At 37.1% G+C, this 22,407-nt stretch overlaps 1 protein-coding gene across 1 annotated transcript in view; it reads left to right on the top strand.

Annotated features, from left to right (window-relative positions):
• Positions 1 to 13,333, top strand: part of LOC126416672 (centrosomal protein of 104 kDa) — a 412,118-nt gene extending 398,785 nt beyond the window's left edge. Inside the window, exons 16-17 of the mRNA XM_050084474.1 lie at positions 6,104 to 6,238; positions 13,156 to 13,333. Coding sequence (XP_049940431.1) covers positions 6,104 to 6,238; positions 13,156 to 13,199 — 179 coding nt within the window. The 3' untranslated portion in view covers positions 13,200 to 13,333. The remainder of the gene's footprint in view (positions 1 to 6,103; positions 6,239 to 13,155) is intronic.
• Positions 13,334 to 22,407: the final 9,074 nt, after the last annotated feature.

Here is a 22,407-nt window from a genome sequence, read left to right as displayed (position 1 = left end):
AGCTGGCATACACATATTGCATATCAGAGGGTGGGGGTCGTAACGGGGTGGCAACAGGAATGGTAGCCAGCAACTCCTTAATCTAACCATGTCAAATCCATCAATAGCCATGCAGACCCTGTGCCAAAGCTGAACAAAGGCACAAAAAAGAAGAAGATATTTGTTAACATAGAATACAAATTTAAGTGTTAGGAAGTCTCTTCTGAAAATATATGTTTGAGATGCAGTCTTACATGAAACATGTACTATAAACAGGACAGACAAGAAGAGAATAGAAGCTTTTGAAATGTAGAGCTATGGAATAATGGTGAAGATTAGGTAGGAAGACTGGATAACTAACAAAGAGGTACTAAACTGAACTGAGGAGAAAAGAGTTTTGTGCCACATTTGACTCAAAGAAGGAGTAGGTTGATGGGGCACGTCCTGGGACATCAAGGAATAGTTTATTTGGAATAGTAGGGGAGTGTTAGGGATAAAAATTATAGAGGGTGACCAATGCTTAGTCATAGCAGGTTCATGTGTCTGTAGATTCCAGTTGTTATGCAGAGATGATGTTACTTGGATGGAAGTGTGGAAAGCTGCATCAAACCAGTCTTTGGACTGAAGACCACAAATATCACTTATTATTCATGTAATAAATCTTGTACTCTGACAGAAAAATGGATTTCATTAACTAAGATGACAACACGAATATTTTGGATCAAGATCATTTATTTTATTTATTTACTTAGATCCCATAAATTCAATACAGTGAGACATTCGCATGGATGTACAACATGTCAGGTTATTACAAATTATACAAAAAGAACACATAAAAAACCCTCTTGCAAGAGGAGATATAGGTATAAGACAAAATAGACATTAATGGGTGTAGACAAAATTAAAATTGGATTGTTTTGAGAATCAGCCTTATGCAAACACAATTTATTTATCTATTTATTTTTTACCCAGACATGTTTCGACACCTGTGTGTCATCTTCTGTGCGTCAATCTTCTTTTTTTATTTCTTAAAATTATGTCACTAAACGATGTGCATTATTACACACCAGTTTTTGAGCTCTTTCTTGACATTTTTTTGACAGCATGTGTTATAACACCTCTCACTGAGAATGGAGTCAGATGTGTCTGCTCAGATCACGTTTCACCACATTTTGTGTAAGTGCATTTGAAGTGAATTAGTGAGCAGAAATTGTGTGGAAAACTGTGTAGAAACAGTGTACTGAATAGCCATTGATCGAGACACCAACCAGACACATATCTGGACGGAAAAAAAAATGCAGATGACGTACTCTCAAAAAAACGACAAAAAAGAGCACAAAAACCAGTGTATAATAATGCAGATGATTTAGTGATGTAATTTTACGAAATAAAAAAAATTGAACCACAGAAGATGACACACAGGTGTTGAAACATGTCTGGGTAAATACAAAAAAAAAAAAAAAAAAAATTGTATTTGCATAAGGCTATTTCTCAAAACAACCACATTTTAAAACAAAAACACAGAAGAACATCAAGAGGAGCTTCAAACCTTAGTAAAATGAGACAAAATTAAACTTAAAAAGGTTAACATAAAGCTACATAAGATATATAGTAATGTTAGCAATGATTCCAACTATCGTAATGCATTAGAGAACATCAGATTTAATTAAAAGAAAAAATCAATTAGAGTTAACACAACTGAAATATTCTTCAACCGAATAAAAATAATTACCTGTTAGATAATGTTTGAGGTGTTGTTTAAATTTGGGAAGCTCATGGACAAGTGATTTCAGTGATGGTGGGAGAACACTGAACACCTTGCAGCTCATGTAATGGACTCCTTTTTGTACAGTACTAAGGTTTTTTAATTCATACTGGAGGTCCATCTTTCTCCTGGTATTGTGGGTATGGTAAGACTCATTGGTTTTGTATAGTTGCTCATTTTTACCAATGAAGCATAACAGGGAGTAGATATAGTGACATGCAGTTGTCAGTATCCCTAATTTTCTAAAAATGTTTCTACTAGAATATCTAGGCTGGATTCCACTCATTACCCTAATAACTCTCTTTTGGTCAGTGAATATTTTTTTGGAAAGTGGCTGATTACCCCAGAAAACTATGTCATACATCAATAGTGCATGGAAGTAACTAAAATAAGAAGTTTTTGTGGTGTCTTGGTCACAGACAATGAAAATCATACAAATAGCGAATGTTGCTGAACTGAGTTTTTTGAGAAGTTGAAAAATATAATCAGACCATTTTAGATTCCTGTCAGTGTGTACAACCAGGAACTTGAATGACTCATCTACATCTACATCTACATCCATACTCCGCAAGCCACCTGACGGTGTGTGGCGGAGGGTACCTTGAGTAGCTCTATCGGTTCTCCCTTCTATTCCAGTTGTAACAATACGAGTCAGGTGTAACGGAACTTGAATAGCGTATTTGCCTCTATTGGTTACGGTAGAGAGATCGATCTTTCGGTCCTGTCTGTATATTTATATATAATATTGTACCAATAAAGGCTCGGCGAGTGTAAAGCTATCGTTAAAAATGCACGCCGCGCGATTGGTTACGATATGGTCGGTCATAATAATAACAACAACATGCTTTTGAATACAATTAAAATGTAACGGCGATACCTGTTTAGTGTTATTGGAAATAATATGTAGTGAATTAATGAGTAAGGTAGCCGATCCTATAAGAAGAGGTAAAATTGGCCATATTGAGGTGTTTTGCTTTATATCGACGAAACCCATGATATGGCGTAATTTTTTCGTTTACTCTTAGAAATAAACAAGTAAAGAAGTGCTAATTGTGCGTAGTGAAAAAAAATATAGGGGCGAGTTTTAAATAACTACGGTATATTAAAAACTCAACTTGCAGTAACTCACTACCATTACAGTTAATACTTAATTGACCCCCACTTCATTACTTACTTGGAAATGAGCAAACCGGGTCTTGTTGACATTTAGTGATAACCCTTTATTTTCAAACCAGTTAACTACTTCATTAAAGATAATATTGTCTGATTCCTCAGGATTGTGGTTGGGAGTTTTGTTGATGAGGATGGAGGTGTCATCAGCGAAAAGAGTAAAATAAGTTTTAAAGTTAGTACACAAGGTCATTAATAAAGATGAATAAGAGCAGGGAGCCGAGTACTGAGCCCTGAGGAACACCACAGCCAACAGAGTCCCACATAGATGTCACAGGGTGCCCGTCAGTCATTCAACATGACCTTCTGCTTTCTTCCAGTTAGGTAGGATTTAATTCTTGAGCTGATCCACTTATACCATAATATTCAGCCTTTGCTAAGAGGATTTCATGGTTAACACTATCAGAGGCCTTAGAAAGGTCACAGAAGATACCCAGAGGAGATAATTAATTATTAAAAGACTCTAAGATTTGATGGGTGAAGCAGAAAATAGCTTGCTCTATTGATACACCCTGTCAAAATACAAACTGGCTACTGTTTAATACCTTATAATAAATGAGTCTTTTCTGATCCAATTTCTCAAGAATTTAAGACAAGGTTGTTAAAAGGGAAATAGGCTGATAGTTGGTAATGTCAGTTTTGTCTCCTTTTTTAAAGAGAAGTTTCACAATAGCATACTTTAGTTCCTCATGATCACCCCATGCTGGATGGATTCATTGAATACATGGCACAGCACCCTGCTTATTGGCTTATAGCATTCCATCAGTAATCTTGAAGATTACTGCCAATGGAACTCTTGCTTTTCATCTCTCTAATTATATTCTCAGTTTCATGTACTGTGACAGGAGACAGTTTAATCTGCTTGGTTTTTTATTAATAGTTTTTTGAAGGGATAATATGGCTTCATTAACAGAATATGTTTTCTCAGTTTGGGCTACTGATGCCAAAAAGTGATTGTTAAAAACCGGTAATTATTTCAACATTATCATTTGTTTTAGTTTCTAGGGTGTTTTCTGCAGCAAGGATTTTACCTCTTTCCCTTTATATTACATCCTGTATGGTTTAAGTTTTATTATTAGAGACATCAATTTTTGATTTTATAGAAATACTTAGAACTTTTTTAAGGATAGAGCAGTATAGTTTGTAATGTTTTTCGTTTTCCATAACTGGATTTGAATAAGACATACAGATTACATTTCCTTCTGCAGGAGGTTTTGATGGCCAAAGTTAACCAGCTTTCATTAGAACAGGTTTCATGTTTGAATTTAGTAGTCCTTTTAAGAATAGGCAGATAAATTCATTTAGAAAAGCATTATACTTGTCATTAACAATGTCAAAGAGCTCAATCAACTTCTTGTAGGAAATTACAGAAGGTATTGATAGATTGTGTGCTAATTACTCTGAAAGTTTTACTGCAGGAATTGTTCTTACTAAGAGGGCTAACACCTGCAACTGAAAGTAGCTGACCATCATGATCTGAGAGCCCCTTTAATATGTGTTTTACAGTTGTGTTTAGATTTCTGCTTCTGTCTAAGAAGATGTCAATTTGACTCATGGAATTAGCTATGACTCCAGTGGGAAAATCAACCAGTATCGTTAAATTAAAAGAGCTAATTAAAAGTGATAATTCAGTTCTTCCCATGTTATCAGTATGAAAATCAACATTAAATCACATAAAATTATAATATTTTTTGTTTTTGCACAAAAAATGAGTTAACAGAGATTCTAACTGTTTAGGAAAATACTGATTTTGGCTGCAGGAGTCCTGCAAAATGAGAGGACAGTAATTTCAGAAAAACCAGTACAGATTACAACTCCACAGACCTCAAAATGTTGATCAATACAGTATTCACTCAAGTCTAAATATTGATAAGCTATTTTGTTCTTAACATAAATTGCCCTATTTTGTTCTTAACATAAATTTCCACTCCACCTTTATCTAAAGAATGTCCACAATAAAGAGCTGCTAGGTTATAGTTATTCAGTTGCAGTGTGTCAGAACCAAGTTTCATAAAGTGTTCACTAAAACAGATTTCATCAGCATTATTAATAAAGTCCTTGCCTCATGAAGCTGTCTGTTTGTAGGAAGTCAACAGACAGAAACTGAGTATTTCGAGACAGTTTGCAAATATTTTCAAACTGTTTACTAGACTCGGTTATTTCTTTGTTTATGCATGCTTCATATATAAGGCCATATCTATGAGGAATTCCCATGATGATCATTGCTTTACTATCATTAGAATCAAGTATCATCTTCAAGTTTTGGACAGCACTCGATAATTCGTTTTTGTAAATGTCGTTGGCTCCCCCCACTATTACCGTTCATTCACTTATATTCGTAGGAGAGCCATCTTGTATGTTTTTTCGAATTTCATACATTGGTCCTCCTGATTTCACAAAACTGCAAACATTGACATCATGATCTTCACATAACATTTTTGCTAACCCACGACCATGACTATCTGAGTGTTTAATGTTTACATTAAGGGATTTCTTCCCTATCTTTCTCAATGTATTACAGATATGTTTTATTTGACAATACACTACTAAAATATACCATCACACTCAAGGGATCTCTGTTATCCCAAAAGTAATATGGGGAAAAAATTAACATTTCTATTTAAAGTTTTTGTTATGGACTCATTCCTCAATGAACAATATTTTAGGAACCTTGTAATATTTTTTTTTTTTTCCAAAATGTTAGGAAAAGATAAAGTCAAGATTGAAATTAGAAATGTTTCTAATGAGAGTAATGTGTCATTATTGTTCCACATTTTTGATTGTCCACTCTTATAACTAAGTTTTATTTTATGCTTGTTATTATTTTTGCATAATGTTGATTAGTTCTTTGGCACTGAAAAGCTTCATGTCTTACTTCTTATAAAGAGTTTACATGATGAATCTAAAATTTTTTCATTGTTTCTGACCTTGTTTTAGACAACCATTCTGATTTTTTAAAATTATTTCAAATAGTGATGCCTTGAAACTCAATTATGGTAGTAATATACAACCTCAAGAATTAATCATAATTCCTATACTCTCTCTCTCTGTCCTCCCCCCCTCCCCCACCCCCACCCCCTCCATCTCTGATGCACATGGTCCAACAATAAAACTAATGGCTCTAAAGAATTAGAAACACACAGTTGTTCTACCAACTTCAAAGCTAAATGACTGATATATTTCTTGCAGCTGTGGAACCTCTAAGCACTGCCAACCACTGTCCATTATGTCACAGCAACATTCCACCATGGGAGGATGGTTGGCGACAGCATTTGATGAACCTGCCCTGTCCAAACCACCCTAGGAAGAAGCACATTAAAAATCGTACGTAATCACATCTGGTTCAAAAAATGAAGTACTTCACTAATAATAATATACTAATAATATTATTTGGTATGTATTTACAAAACTTTAAATCTCTGCATAATAATTTTGCCACAATTTCAGTTACTGTGAAAAACAAATGTGCATCATTATGAACAAAATCAAAAATTCCAACTATGAAATTTTCTTATGTCATCTAATTATATCAGAGAATTCGTTTCAAATTCATTGGATCTGTGAACAAAGTTTTGTTTGCATGTTTGTTGTACTTTCTAGTGCTTCCTCTACTTTTGTTACAAATTTTTTTATGTAATTAAAAAATTAACCCTATTTGGAGGAGATGGTGGAGACACTTTAAAATGCAGACACCATCAGGTTTTATCATAAAAGCAGTATATGTAAGTAATTATGATCATCAAGAAATAAAGTTAGACTAATTTGTCAATAGGACAAAAAATCGTTGATGTGACAGGTAATTTGGTTTTCAATAACATTTTAAATTTTTGATATTAACAAACATTTGATGATAAAACAATGGGAAAGGATCATCAATGATTGAAAGCCATGAATTCGTGATAGTGTAAAATCATATAGCATACTTTCCTACACAGTTGAAAGATATACAAACAAATCACATTAACACCCATTTTATATATGAATGGATCTCAAGTTGCCATAGATTATGACAATATTACACATCTTTAGATGTTATAATCTGTTATAAGATTGTCAAAACAATTATCTAAAACCCAGTTGAGCAGTGCAGGTTTGAGAAACAGAGAGAGAGAGGTACACTGATAATGAAACCTGCTACATCATGCCAGGCAATACTGCTGCAGAATGTGTAATGCGTTGGTTGGTTCCCAGATGTGATGGAACTGCACAATATCCTAAATTTTAGCAAAGCTGTTGAGACTTTAGCCCTTATGAGGCAAACTGAGGAGCTACTTGATTGAAAAGTAGCGACTCCTGTCTCGTAAACTGACATACGGTTGGGAAAGTGATGTGTTGACCACGCGCCCCTCCATATCCGCATCCAGTGATGCCTGTAGGCTGAGGATGACATGGTGGCTGGTAGAATTGAAGGAAGAATGAGAAGCTGACAGAGTGGCTGATGTACGTAATATCATGAAAAAAATTCTGTGTGGAAAGACATTAACATTTAATAGCAGTGTTTATCTGCATAAAAGTAAGGTTGTACGTACCAAATCCTTTAAGAAGTATTAAATGTCAATATTTTAGGCACACAACTTTATAATGTAAAGGCTGGGCATCATGCAGTAACTGTAGAAAATATATGTTGCTTCAGTATCCAACTACACACTCATGTTAACTGATGAGGTCATCAGAAAAAATTTCTTAACTCAATGATGTATCTTGAGTTATTGCATGTTATATGTTTTTGTTAAACCTAAGACCATAAGTACAATATGAAAAAAAAAAAAAAATTAGATGATAGACAGTGCTTTCCTGTGTACCATGGAACTGCTATTTACGAGGATGTGTACAGTCTCAAACACAACAAAGTGACCAGTCAAATCATTACTGAATTGAGGGTTAGTACTTTCTCCCACTGACACCTTCAGTAGAGGTAGAGCCACCCAGTCTGAGATCAGCTGTCCTATCTATTTGGAGGGGATCCTCTGGAAAATTAAAATGACCACGTAGGCACCTTACAGTGAAGTGAAAAACATGAATGAGATGCCTACCTTTACATAATTTGTGGTTAAAATAAAAAAGCTGCCACAAAAAGTTCAGATGTTGACGCATACTGAGACCAGTAATGAAAGAGAATCAACATGCACTTGTAACTGCACTGACAGAGGCACAGCAATAACTATAAAGCAGGCTACCTCCTCCAAGTAACTAGTGAAACCCACATTTATGAACAATGCACAATGCACAGAGAATAGAAAAGATAAACCAACTAGTATATGCAAAATAGTTTAATTCCCACCTTCATTGACAAAAGATAAACAGGGAACAAAAAATAGAAAACATAAAAGACTAGAGTCCAAAGACATCAGAATACTCAACACTAGTTTATCTGACAATTCTGAAGAAACTTGTGCATATGCTATCGTCTATGGAAACTGTTTGGTGGAACTGCTGCTCCCCTCATCCAATACACCATTCTGTTTAGGTTTCCTAGCATGGCAGAAGGATAAGGGGAAAGACAAAGCTCCCATATTGCAGTGGAACATTAAATGGATTCATGACACATGTCAAGAGACTGAAATTCCTAGCACAGGGAAGACTAGTGTACTCAGAAACTCAGTTTAAACTCACTGATGACCCTGCCCTAAGAGGCTTTACTGTCCACTGCGAGCCTTACTAGGGAAAGAGCCAAAAGAGGGGCAGCTGTGTTCATAACACATACCACTCCTCTGTTGTACACTTGGCTACACAACTTCAAGCAGTTGCTGTTGAAATTCATTTTGGTGAAAAAATCAGAGTGTTCTCTCTGTACATCCTATCACCAGATGAATTAGATATGAGGATCTCAAAAATAATACAGCTCTGTGACCATTTCTCCTATTGGCAGACCTTACATGCAAACAGTGTGTAAAAAGAGCCCATGAACTACTTCCCCAAGGGAACAATTTTTAGACAGGAATTGTGTATTCTAAACACTGGCAACCACACATTTCAGCCCCACTACTGGGTCAACATCAGCTCTGTTCTGCTCTCCAGCCCTCACAGATTCCGTTCAGTGAAATGTTGCTGCTACCTTCAGTCCAGTGATCATTTCCTACACTATATCAATCTATCATCTAGAGCAACCACTGAAAGAATGCCACCAAGATGCATGAACAGCCATATTCCCACATGCATGTCCTTGTATACAGGGTGGTCCATTGATCGTGACCGGGCCAAATATCTCACGAAATAAGCATCAAACAAAAAAACTACAAAGAACAAAACTTGTCTAGCGTGAAGGGGGAAACCAGATGGCACTATGGTTGGCCTGCTAGGTGGCATTGCCATAGGTCAAACATATATCAACTGCATTTTTTTAAGAATAGGAACCCCCATTTTTGTTACATATTCATGTAGTACGTAAAGAAATATGAATGTTTTAGTTGGACCACTTTTTTCGCTTTGTGATAGATGGCGCTGTAATAGTCACAAACATATGGCTCACAATGTTAGACGAACAGTTGGTAACAGGTAGTAGGTTTTTTAAATTAAAATACAGAACGTAGGTACGTTTGAACATTTTATTTCAGTTGTTCCAATGTGATACATGTACCTTTGTGAACTTATCGTTTCTGAGAATGCATGCTGTTACAGTGTGATTACCTGTAAATACCACATTAACACAATAAATGCTAAAAATTATGTCCGTCAACCTCAATGCATTTGGCAATATGTGTAACGACATTCCTCTCAACAGTGAGTGGTTCGCCTTTCGTAATGTTCGCACATGCATTGACAATGCGCTGACGCATGTTGTCATGCGTTGTCTGTGGATCACGATAGCAAATATCCTTCAACTTTCCTCACAGAAAGAAATCCGGAGACGTCAGATCCTGTGAACATGTGGGCCATGATATGGTGCTTCGACGACCAATCCACCTGTCATGAAATATGCTATTCAATACCGCTTCAACTGCACACGAGTTATGTGCCCAACATCCATCATGTTGGAAGTACATTGCCATTCTGTCATGCAGTGAAACATCTTGTAGTAACATCAGTAGAACATTATGTACGAAATCAGCATACATTGAACCATTTAGATTGCCATCAATAAAATGGGGGCCAATTATCCTTCCTCCCATAATGCCACACCATACACTAACCCGCCAAGGTCGTTGATGTTCCACTTGTTGCAGTCATCGTGGATTTTTCATTGCCCAATAGCGCATATTATGCCGGTTTACATTACCGCTGTTGGTGAATGACGCTTCGTCACTAAATAGAATGCGTGCAAATAATCTGTCATCGTCCCATAATTTCTCTTGTGCCCAGTGGCAGAACTATACATGATGTTCAAAGTCATCGCCATGCAATTCCTGGTGCATAGAAATATGGTATGGGTGCAATCGATGTTGATGTAGCATTCTCAACACCGACGTTTTTGAGATTCCCGATTCTCGCGCAATTTGTCTGCTACTGATATGCGGATTAGACACAACAGCAGTTAAAACACCTACTTGGGCATCATCATTTGTTGCAGGTCGTGGTTGACGTTTCACATGTGGCTGAACACTTCCTGTTTCCTTAAATAACGTAACTATCCAGTGAACGGTCCGGACACTTGAAGGATGTCGTCCAGGATACCAAGCAGCATACATAGCACACACCCGTTGGGCATTTTGATCACAATAGCCATACATGAACACAATATCGACCTTTTCCGCAATTGGTAAATGGTCCATTTTAACACGGGTAATGTATCATGAAGCAAATACCGTCCGCACTGGTGGAACGTTACGTGGTACCAGGTATTTATATATTTGTGACTATTACAGCGTCATCTATCACATAGCGAAAAAAGTGGTCCAACTAAAACATTCATATTTCTTTATGTACTACACGAATATGTAATAAAAAATGGGGGTTCCTATTTAAAAAAAACAGTTGATATCCGTTTGACCTATGGCAGTGCCATCTAGTGGGCCAACCATAGCACCATCTGGTTTCCCCCTTCAAGCTAGACGAGTTTCATTCTTTGTAGTTCTTTTGTATGATGCTTATTTTGTGAGATATTTGGCCTGGTCACTATCAATGGACCACCCTGTACAGCAGGATGACATTTGTATCTCTTCCTGTTGAAGGAGGGGATGTGTTTCCTTTAATTTTATATCTCTTATGGAACCAATGTGTAGATCTGCTGCAACCTTTAAATGGAAGTTTGAAATTAGATACACCCACTTCTAAAACAGAGTTCTTCACACGAATCTACAACGGCCTCATTGCTCACACTTAATTAGTTAAAAAGTCATTCCATTGATGGGTGAGCTATGGTATAGTATGCAGGTGCCTATGGGATGGATTTTTTTATGTATAGGGTGCATCATGAGGAGTTGTTGCCTGATGTTGAGTACTGGTCCACCTTCAGCATAGATGCTTGGAATAGGGCAGTTCTCATGGGTCCATGTTCCATACTAATTCCTCCACCATGTCTAGTATTTTTAGATACACTGTGTACCCATACTCAAGCCTGAATAGTATGAAGACTTCGTGAAACTCCAGCAGGCAAGTTTGATCTATTTCTCGTGAGCTGTGACTAACAACATTTAAAATATTTAGTGCTTTTAGGCCCAATTCTTTCATGTACGTAATGTGTGGCCAACAGGTAAAATTAAGAATAGTGTCCACCATCTTCAGTTCAGCAAAATTAAAAATAGAACATGGTTGGTTGGACAGGATTACATATAGACTCCCCAGGTGAAAAATTAAAACCTTTCTTCTCTGCCTGTTCTTCTAAACATGTTTCAACTGAAGGTTGGTTGGCTATAATACTCGAAAAAGAAAAAGGGGGTTAGATTCTGTGGACAACAAAGTAATTAGAGATGAAGCTCAAGCTTGGATTATTGAAGGATGGGAAAGGAAATTGGCCATGTCCTTTACAAAGGAGCTATCTAACAATAAACCTTAAGTTAATGATATCAATATAATAGAGGGAAACATTCCACGCGGGAAAAATATATTTAAAAACAAAGATTATGTGACTCACCATACGAAAGTGCTGGCAGGTCGATAGAAACACAAACAGACACATACATACACACAAAATTCAAGCTTTCGCAACAAACTGTTGCCTCATCAGGAAAGAGGGAAGGAGAGAAAGACGAAAGGAAGTGGGTTTTAAGGGAGAGGGTAAGGAGTCATTCCAATCCCGGGAGCGGAAAGACTTACCTTAGGTGGAAAAAAGCACGGGTATACACTCGCACACACACACATATCCATCCACAATATGTGTGGATATATATGTGTCTGGATATATATGTGTCTGTTTGTGTTTCTATCGACCTGCCAGCGCTTTCGTATGGTAAGTCACATCATCTTTGTTTTTAAATAAACCTTAAGTGATTTATGGAAACCAAATAAAACCTAAGTTTGGATGCCCAGATGAGGATTTGAACCATGACCACCACCTTTTAAGCAATTGCAGTGCTTTACCAATGCACCAAATCACTCAGTGCAAGGCTGGAGAGGAACAAATGATACAGACATCATCCACAAACAACAAATATGGGACAAGATCTCTTATTGTCAAAGTTACCTTATTAACAGTTATAGGGGACACAGTCACACTTGATACCTTCTGTGATGGACACTGCTCTCTTGTTCAAAACAGTCACAGAGAATGTCACCAATTTGCTGTTTAAAATAACATGGAGAGAAGAAGCACCATATAAAAATGGAAAGATGTCCTTGGAAGCTGTGTTCAAGGAGCTGTACAAGAACGTTAGCCTCCCAGTAATATCACAGGCCTTCTCGATGTGGACTGCATGTATAGATCACAAAGACATGAAAAGAGCATCATAAATAATAAATGAGGGGAAGACTTTTAAAAAAAGGGGGGGGGGGGGGGGGGGAGGATAGGAAGCGCTCCATGGAGATGGAATCAACAAAACTGCAAAATCAGAACACTGGTTCTAGAATAAAGAGATGTTTGTTCGTTCTATATACTATTTCCATCTTAAAGTCACACTTTTCTTTAGTTGAACACAGTCAGCTGTAACCGGTACTTAATTTTATCTTTTTTTTTTATTTCGGCAAAAATATACATAATATAAATCTGCCATGGGTAAAATAGTCATTTAATTTTTTGTATCATAATTAATATAAAAAATAAGTCACTTTGTCTTTGACACTTCACTGGTATTTCATACACTTGGTGAATATTCATATCTATTGATTATGATTTTCAGTCTGCAAACTGATTAATAATTCATTTTCAGGTTCCAAATCTCCACCAGAGGACAAACACAACAGTAACCAATAATCACATCACTGTCATATATACTCCAACTACAAAATAGAGAATGTGGGAAATGGGTACCCTTCAGTTTTATAATTGTCTTCAGTATTCATATTATACATCGCAAAAAAAATGTAAACCTTGGACTTGCTTTTTAAGACTCAATGTACATATTAAAAATATTTTTTTCTTTTTTTAAAAAAAAATTGAGAGAAATTGTCATTGTCTCCAAAGATCCTACGACTTACCTTAGCACATAGTGACAAGACTGGAAGCCACAACATGAATTTTGAGATGGTTTTACAAGGTGCTCTTATATTATACATATCTAAAAACTGTTGTAATAAAATTGTCAATAATAATTTATTTAGATATATCCTGAACATGTAGTACAGATCAAAATTGACTGGATACATTACGTTTCACATTTACTGGTCTACTTGCTGTGGTTAAGAAGTTCAACTGCACGGGTGATAACCTAACAAACAGCATTAATACAAGGAAGGCAACAGAGGTAAGAAGGCATCTGATAGACTCTGGGTACTTTCCACCAAACCAATAAGTCAGTTTTAAGAATTCCTTAAATGACTGTAATTGCAATAATATGTTTATTTTAGCTCATTTTGTGAACTTCATTAAGGGCCATCCATATGACTTTTGCAATTTTAAGTGACTTAAAATGAATTGATACTACACAATAACTCCAACATTACAACATTTCAATATTGTGCTGCAATTACACTAGTGAAGTCGAGTTGTACGGCGTGTGACAGTACATACAAGATAATTTAAGAACCAAATGCATGAGGTTAACATTTACAACAAGAACAGTCAATGTATATCAGGTGAAGATTACAAGAAAGGAGAGTTGATTTCTCATAAGACTGCAAACTGAAAGAGCTGGTCTACATGCAGCAATTGTTAAATTATTTCCAAATGTATCAACCACCCGAACAGAGTCACATGGCATACTGCTTTATCAATGTTTGTATCCTGTATGGAGAGGTCTACTGCATGGAAATGAAACCATCATATGACAGACACCTGCATGTTTTTGCTGCCACAAAATGATTAGTTGGATAAGGAATTGATTAAATACAGTACCAGATGGAAACTAGTGAACGAATTCTGCAGTTTTTTATGGGTGATCAAACACTTCTCTGTGTAATGTTAAGAGAATAAGTGTTCTGCATAGAACTGTGAATGGGTAAATGTCATCAGGAATGACTCCAACACTTGCACGGAGTATTCCACACCCCTTGCACTATTCATCATGGTCATCTGATGACTATAGGTAAGTGTCCTAACCAAGTAATAAAAATTAAAATCAAACACTTCCTACTTAATCTCCTTCCAGCTTGAAAGTGTAATCCAAACAATACACAGAACACTTAAATACGTCCACCAAATGACAACTGGAAGGGTGTGGAATCCAATGGAACACACAGCTGTAACAAATGCTTTCCAAGCAAGCGTCCCAATGAAGATTACTTTCAACTGTAACAGAAAAATTTGCCGTTTTATCCACATATTGATGTGGCCACACACTTGTCAAAAATTTTACCAAACATTATTTTAGCGTCAACAGCCTAAAGTCATGTTATCAAGGACGTTCATATTATCTAGACTGTCTACAAAACAATATTTACTCTCTATTTTTGAATGATTTTGATCCCACTCCCAAAGTAAGTGTCACAGCTATAAATACAAACATATTGTGCTATGTCTGCAACTGAGAGAGAGAAGATTCTTGCAATAATATCAACCACCAAGTTTTTAATGTTGTCAGTGGATGTGATAAGATCATTAACAGTGAAAAAAGGGAGAGATGATTTTTTTTATCAAAGCTTGTACTATGTTGGGAATAAATTGGCAGACCTGACTGACTATGGGAATATAAACCATTGTTTTGATAACAAACCATTTCATAACATATCAAAATAAGGTGCAAACAGTATAGGAAGCAGAGAAACCTGAAAAAAAAACATATGTATCCCAAACACACACACACACACACACACACACACAAAAGCATCATTATTCAGTGGTAAAAGTGATCAAATTGCGTATTTTAAAGAACAATAAAAAAACACTCAGCAAGATTTAACTCAGTATGTGCCTCTATAGCTCTGTTACAATAATTTTGTGATTGACATATACCCATGGCAAAAGATGGCATTACTTAATTGTGTGTAATATACCATGTGCTCATACATGTGGCACATGTTCCCATGCCACAAACAAAAGTGGAACAACTCTAGACTCCTGTCACTATCTTTGCTGGTAGTAGGGACAGCACGCTAGTGTTAGCAGTGGAGACTGCAAAGCTTATTGTATTTATACATTTTAAGTCACATAACAGGTACAGGGTGAACACGAGTCATATGCAGTAAATATTGTGAAATAACAAATTAGTTCTCTCAAATTAAAGAAGGAAAATTTTATAAGACTTGACCACATGTTATAGTATCAGTGACTGCATTCTGTTTAGATTAGATCATAACTCATTTTTACAGTCAATACAGATTTATACCCCAATTTCTTAGCCAGTTAACCTACAGCAATTAGAGGCAACAGATAGTCTTCAAATCATTGATGAAATGTGAATCCATTCATACTTCAAAGTAACTGGTATTTATCTTCCATTTAGAAAACTTATGTCCAGAAATCTCGTTCATAGCCTGCACAGAAAAGGATTAGACTCTTACTTCTTCAGTGCATCCCGGCATAGTGTCAGTTGCATCAGGTCCATCCCTGAGAGTAAGACATGCATTTACACATGTTTGTCTAATAAACACACTCATTGTTTTCATATGATAAAGTGATATTACTGTACTGTACCACCACCTCTCTCAATTGTGTCATTTCTTCTGCCAATTTTTAATACTACAAACCTCAACCATACATTGTCTACTTCTTTTGAAAGAATATTCAGTTTGCCAAGGTTTGTAAATTTCTGGACTTACAGGTGCCAATTAACAGACAGTATTTCAGGACAAGATTATCAACACAGTGTATAATTTTCAATAGGGTATTCCATCTGATTGCACAGTCCCTTGGTCAACAAGCAGATGGCAATGAGATACTCAAGAAATTTTGAAGTAGAGTGCCTTTGAATTCAAAAGATAACCATAAATGATTACAATGCATCCCATAAAGATCACAAAAATGTCTAAGACTTTGGACACCAAAACACACCCTTCACAGTAGATTAGAATGGAAACAAATGTAAGACTGGTGTGTGTCTATAATGTGGCATATAGGTTATTAATATTTACAATACATATAAACAGAGTATCAAATAGAGTGGGTCCTTCCAAGTAGTTGTCTGACAAAGCTACACTTCAGGAAAATATCAGTAACAGTAAGGAAATCCAGAATAACATCAATGAAATTTCTTCTTGCTGTATTGCATTGTGGCAAAGCTTAAATGCTTGTAAGTAGAATAAGAACCTTATGGCACTTGATTATAGTACTAGTGGTGAACCGACAGCCAACATGTTGATTAAATAATGGTGTATTAATACTAACTATGGAAAATCCAGGATGGAAAATGCCTAGTTGGCCAAAAGCTTATTTTGCGACAGTCTTTTTGTTGTGCCTATCTGTGACTCAGTATCTCCACTCTATGGTGAACGACAACTATCTTTATCATAATATTATTATATTGATACTAATATAATAGAAGGAAACATTCCATGTGGGAAAAAATATATCTAAAAACAAAGATGATGTGACTTACCAAACGAAAGCGCTGGCACGTCGATAGACACACAAACAAACACAAACATACATACAAAATTCTAGCTTTCGCAACCAACGGTTGCCTCGTCAGGAAAGAGGGAAGGAGAGGGAAAGACGAAAGGATTTGGGTTTTAAGGGAGAGGGTAAGGAGTCATTCCAATCCCGGGAGCGGAAAGACTTACCTTAGGGGGAAAAAAGGACGGGTATACACTCGCACACACACACACATATCCATCCACACATATACGGACACAAGCAGACATATACAGAGGCAAAGAGTTTGGGCAGAGATGTCAGTCGAGGCAGAAGTGGCACTTCCGCCTCGACTGACATCTCTGCCCAAACTCTTTGCCTCTGTATATGTCTGCTTGTGTCTGTATATGTGTGGATGGATATGTGTGTGTGTGCGAGTGTATACCCGTCCTTTTTTCCCCCTAAGGTAAGTCTTTCCGCTCCCGGGATTGGAATGACTCCTTACCCTCTCCCTTAAAACCCAAATCCTTTCGTCTTTCCCTCTCCTTCCCTCTTTCCTGACGAGGCAACCGTTGGTTGCGAAAGCTAGAGTTTTGTATGTATGTTTGTGTTTGTTTGTGTGTCTATCGACGTGCCAGCGCTTTCGTTTGGTAAGTCACATCATCTTTGTTTTTAGATATATATTGATACTAAGTTATGTAAAGCTGAATGAAAAAAATTAACTTTGTGGAATGAGTTGGAAGACTTACCTGCACATAGAATAATGAACTTATCACTTGTGAGATTAGTGAACTGTTTTTTAGTTCTGTTTGTGTTTGGAGTCCTCACATTGTCTATCTGAAGGACAAGCTGAAAGGAATTTTTACATGTGCTGCTACAGTTGCAATCAGGGGTTTTAGTCCACATAGAAATGTTGTGCAAATAGGAAACAGTGAGGGATGCTTATCATGAAATGTGCTGTTGTATAAACTTAAAGAACCAATACTCCATACTGTTGAATTCTTCTGACTCCACATATCATTTCACACTGTAAAGACAATAGTTGGAAGATTAAGGTGAATACAAAGGCATATGGGTATTTTCTCTTGCTCCATATATGAATGGCAATAGACTTCCACTAAAATAAACGATGTATAGTGGATTGTGAAGTATTTATGTACATACGGGATTGGTGCCTTGACACATTTGTTTTTAGAGCTACTGAAGTAAACAGTGACATGTATTCATACTCTCAATTAGTCAAATGTTTTCTCTTCTACTACAACATGACTACATGTTACTCCAAACTGTTGTTCTGAATCCATCAGAGCACACTCATTTAAACCTAGACCCTCCATGTGGCTATACTACTTTCTCATGTGGAAAATAGTGTAAAAGAAAGGTAGTTGTTCCAACAAAGGAATGCCAGTTAAGAACCTCACGTGATACGTGTGTCAGCCCCTTGTGGAAATATCTAAAAGTTAGACAAACAATTTGCTTCCAGTGGTTGTCAAAGAGTATGATGTTGGAGAAGGTATTTTGAATTATTATACCAATCTTAACAAACATTATTGTTCAGTTAAAATTACAATAACTTGAAGCAGTGAGATGATAATTACATGCAAGGAAAGGACAGTTTCCATCATTTCCAAGGCTGCTTGTAAGAACTAGTGCAGTAAAATAAGTAATCCTGAATGCTAAATTGCAGGACTAAGGTAGCTATATTTCAACACTCGTGATTACATAGAACAGCACATAATAGTACATTGTCAAGGTAACAGCACGGAGTACATAAAACATGGCCACAAGGTTTATTAAACACCATCTAGTACACTTTTTCACACACATATGCACATATACGTAGTAGAAAAGTTCTTGTAGAGTGTAAATACTTTTGAGTTAAAGGAGACCACTCACAGAAAAGCAAAAGTATTTAGTTATTGATAGGCACAACAAAAGACAGAAACTTGCTCGCTTTCATAGTTATCCGAGCTAGAGTAAATACGCACAGACAACACACACTCATTGTACTCTCCATCATCTTCATTGGTCATTAGCTTGGCTCCTGGTTCCATCAATGTAGAAATGGGTTTACAGTCACTCCTATCATCTCTCTCTCTCTCTCTCTCTCTCTCTCTCTCTCTCTCTCTCTCTCTCTCTCTCCCCCCCCCCCCCCCCCCCCACCCAACACCCCTCCACCTTTTTTTTTTCTTTTTTTCTCAAAAATTTCTCTTTGTCTGATGATTGGTCTATGCATAACTCTTCTATCTTCGTATTTTTAACCATCTGCATATCCAAATACTGCTTTACCTCTCTGAAGTCATGCATGTTAAGCTTGCTTTGGAGTTATCTTTTAAAATTGTTCATCTTTTTTTATCTGAAGTTAGAATGAAGAAATCATGCACCCATGTAGCCATTATTGTGACCTCTCCTTTACTCCTCTAATAAATACCAGGATCTGCCTTAGATAGTTTCATACTCACTCTAATCAAGGTTTCGTGCAGCCATCTGTTACAGCAGCATCCACACTGTTTCAATCCATATATACTTTTGTTCAGTTTTTCTTTTTCTAGACAAGTTTGTCTTGCTTCTTTTTATTTTGGTGGGATCATTTATACTTCATCATCTAATTTCCCATTTAATGAAGTTGTCTTCACTTTCATTTGATGAATTAGCAAATCATCTTTTACTGCCAAGGCTAAATAAAAGGTATCAAGTGATTCATATTTTGCAAGGCAAAAATGTTTCTCTTTAATCTATCCATTCTTTTTATAAATATCCCTTGATTGTAATTTGTACTTTGTATGTCAGTGCTGCACTCTCAGGATTTTTTTTTTTTTTTTTTTTTTTTAAGCCATCGTATCTTTAACAATTCTTTTCCTTCTATAGCTTCTCTCCATTTCTGAGAATTCAGACCACTCATAACCTCTTCAACTACTGTAGGTTCATCATTCAAATTTGGGCTATATACATTTCTTTAGATTTAGATTTATGTATGGAACACAAGAAGAACCATATTAAAATACTTTCTCTTCTTCATCCTCTAGAAAATTTTCGTAGACTTTGGGTCCTATTTTACACTCAACTGTTTCAGGACTTGTATCGTAGCCTTGCATCCACAAACTTTTAAGCTGCTTCGGTTTGGCTTGTTCCCTCTCCACACTTCATAGTGGCTTCTATTTTTATCCACTTTGGTAGGTGATCAATCGATCAAATATGCTGCTGTCGACATCAAGTCTACCCCAAAACGTTTACGTAATCCTGCAGCTGTTAAACAAACATGCTGCCCTTTTAGCAATAGTCTTATTTCCTCTGTCACCAAGTACATTTTGGGATTGCCTGTATCTGATAACAGTTTTGTACCTAATGCCTACTTTCTTCAAACTATTCCTGAATTTTTTATTAGTATGCCCCATTATCAGATCTGACTACTTTTATCTTCTTTCCCATTACTCTTTCTCTTGCTTGATGAAAGTTCTCAAAAGTATAACTCACATGATTTTTGAAACTTAAAAAATAAATATGATTATATCTTATATAGTCATGTATGACGACAAGAAAATAATGGACTCTTCCTATAGACTCACATCTATATGTATTAACTGCAGGACCTCCTTGGTTCTGTTTTTACTAAACTTAAAATGTAATCCTGTCTCTTTCCCTAGTATATATATCCTTCCTTGTATTACCATCGGAGCTAGGCACTGTGGGCCACCCTGCCAGCCCACATCTGCATCCTAAGTGAGTGAGTGAATAGCTGTGAATGCAACATGGCACGGTTTCCACAAGACAATATCAATCACCAGCAGTTTAACTGTCCTACATGAATGTACACGTGTGCCAGGCATCATGCAATGTGTGACACACAAAACTGAGAACAGCAGTTAATAGACAATCACTTTAATATGTAAACCAAAATTGCATATGATAAAGAGCCTATGTACCTAGCTAGGTTTGTGCTGACTGAACAATCGCAGATCCTTGAGTGTAGTGTGTTCATCAGTTCCATCGAACATTGCTTGATGAGGAACAGTGAACTCTTCTCCAGGGTTAGATAGCCAAATCTTACTTGTCTCCATCTGTTGGTGCTGGGTGGTGGCAATGTGCACTGCTCCGCAGGTTGTCTAAATGTCTTGCATTCTAATGACTTCAGAAAGGGCGGCGAGGTGCCATCATGAATGGTGTGGAGTATGACAATATTCTCCTCTTGTTGGGGTGCCTCCCGCTGGTGTTACACCATGTCCCTGCCAGCACTCGGAGTCCAGGACAGAGATGCTCATTTCTTCGCAGGTGTCCCTCGTTGGAGGGCTCCACACCGCGAATAGCTCCTGGTCTATTTTCCTGTTCCATCTCAAATAGCATATGGGATAAATGAATACCTAAACATTGCTGTACAATCTCTCATTTCTCTTACTTAGATGTGCATTTCTCCCTATGCAGGTGGGAATCAACAAAATATCTTGGCTTTGGGAGGGGAGAGGAGGTGCTTGAAAATTCATTAAAAGATTATGTCGTGACGAAAAACAATTTTGTTTTAGTGATTGCCATCCCAACATAGTGTAGGCAGCATCTTTAGTAGACTTGTTACATCTCCTAAGCATTTTGTCAATACAATACAGTTCTTTTCTATGTGGGGGTTTCAGTTCAAGGTGTTGGTAATTTTAATCTGTTTATATTTAGTTGAACCCACAAACTGTCAATTACAGCAAGCTGTGATCTTTGTGACAGAAAATCACAAATCCACTAGTACAAGGAATTCAATTAAAAGCCATTTTTGAGGAGTGGTGGTGGAGGCTCTGGCGAATCACATGGGAACACCTCAAGTGTTGCTTGTTTTGCCCATGGGCTCTGCTTCCAAGGCACATTGCAGTGTGCCCTATTCTGTAGATCCATCCTCACTGCAGGGTGAGATAGGGGTGGAAGCATGTTTGTGTTGCTCAATCCAACATGGAGGCTGGTTGTCTGGCCTCGCCCATTCACCCTGTGAGTGGACAAGTGGCACTTCTTCAGTTGGGTCCGAACAGGTGCAAGGGGGCAGGGTTTGCAAGTTATCGGGGAAGAGAACTCCTATCTTAGGCACGTTATGGAGCCTCTTAGAGAAATAGTGCCCAAGGCCAGAAAGAAATCCAGTGTACACTCGGTACATCTGCTGAGAGGGCCTCATCTGAGATGTGCTATCGACCATGCAGGGTTAAGTTATCTGCAAGTTGTGGCTTATTTCGGCACTAATGATGCCTGTCACTTGGGTTCTGAGGTTATCCTCAGTTCATACGAGCAGCTGGTGGAAGTGGTGAAGACTGCTGGTTTCACAAATGGGATGCAAGCAGAGCTCACCACTCGCTGTATCTTTCCAGAACTGATTGGGGTCCTTTGGTTTGGAGTCAAGTGGAGGGTCTCAACCAAAGGCTCCGTCAATTCTGTGCTGGTCTTGCCTGCAGATTTCTGGACCTGTGTTATGGGGTAGACAAACTCCCCTTGAGGAACGGGGTGCACTACATCAAGGTAGCAGGCTATTCAGTTAGCAGAGTATTTGTGA

The sequence above is a fragment of the Schistocerca serialis genome, chromosome 8 (genome assembly GCF_023864345.2).
Source record: "Schistocerca serialis cubense isolate TAMUIC-IGC-003099 chromosome 8, iqSchSeri2.2, whole genome shotgun sequence".
Lineage (NCBI taxonomy): Eukaryota > Metazoa > Arthropoda > Insecta > Orthoptera > Acrididae > Schistocerca > Schistocerca serialis.
This window is presented reverse-complemented; position numbering and strand designations above follow the sequence as displayed.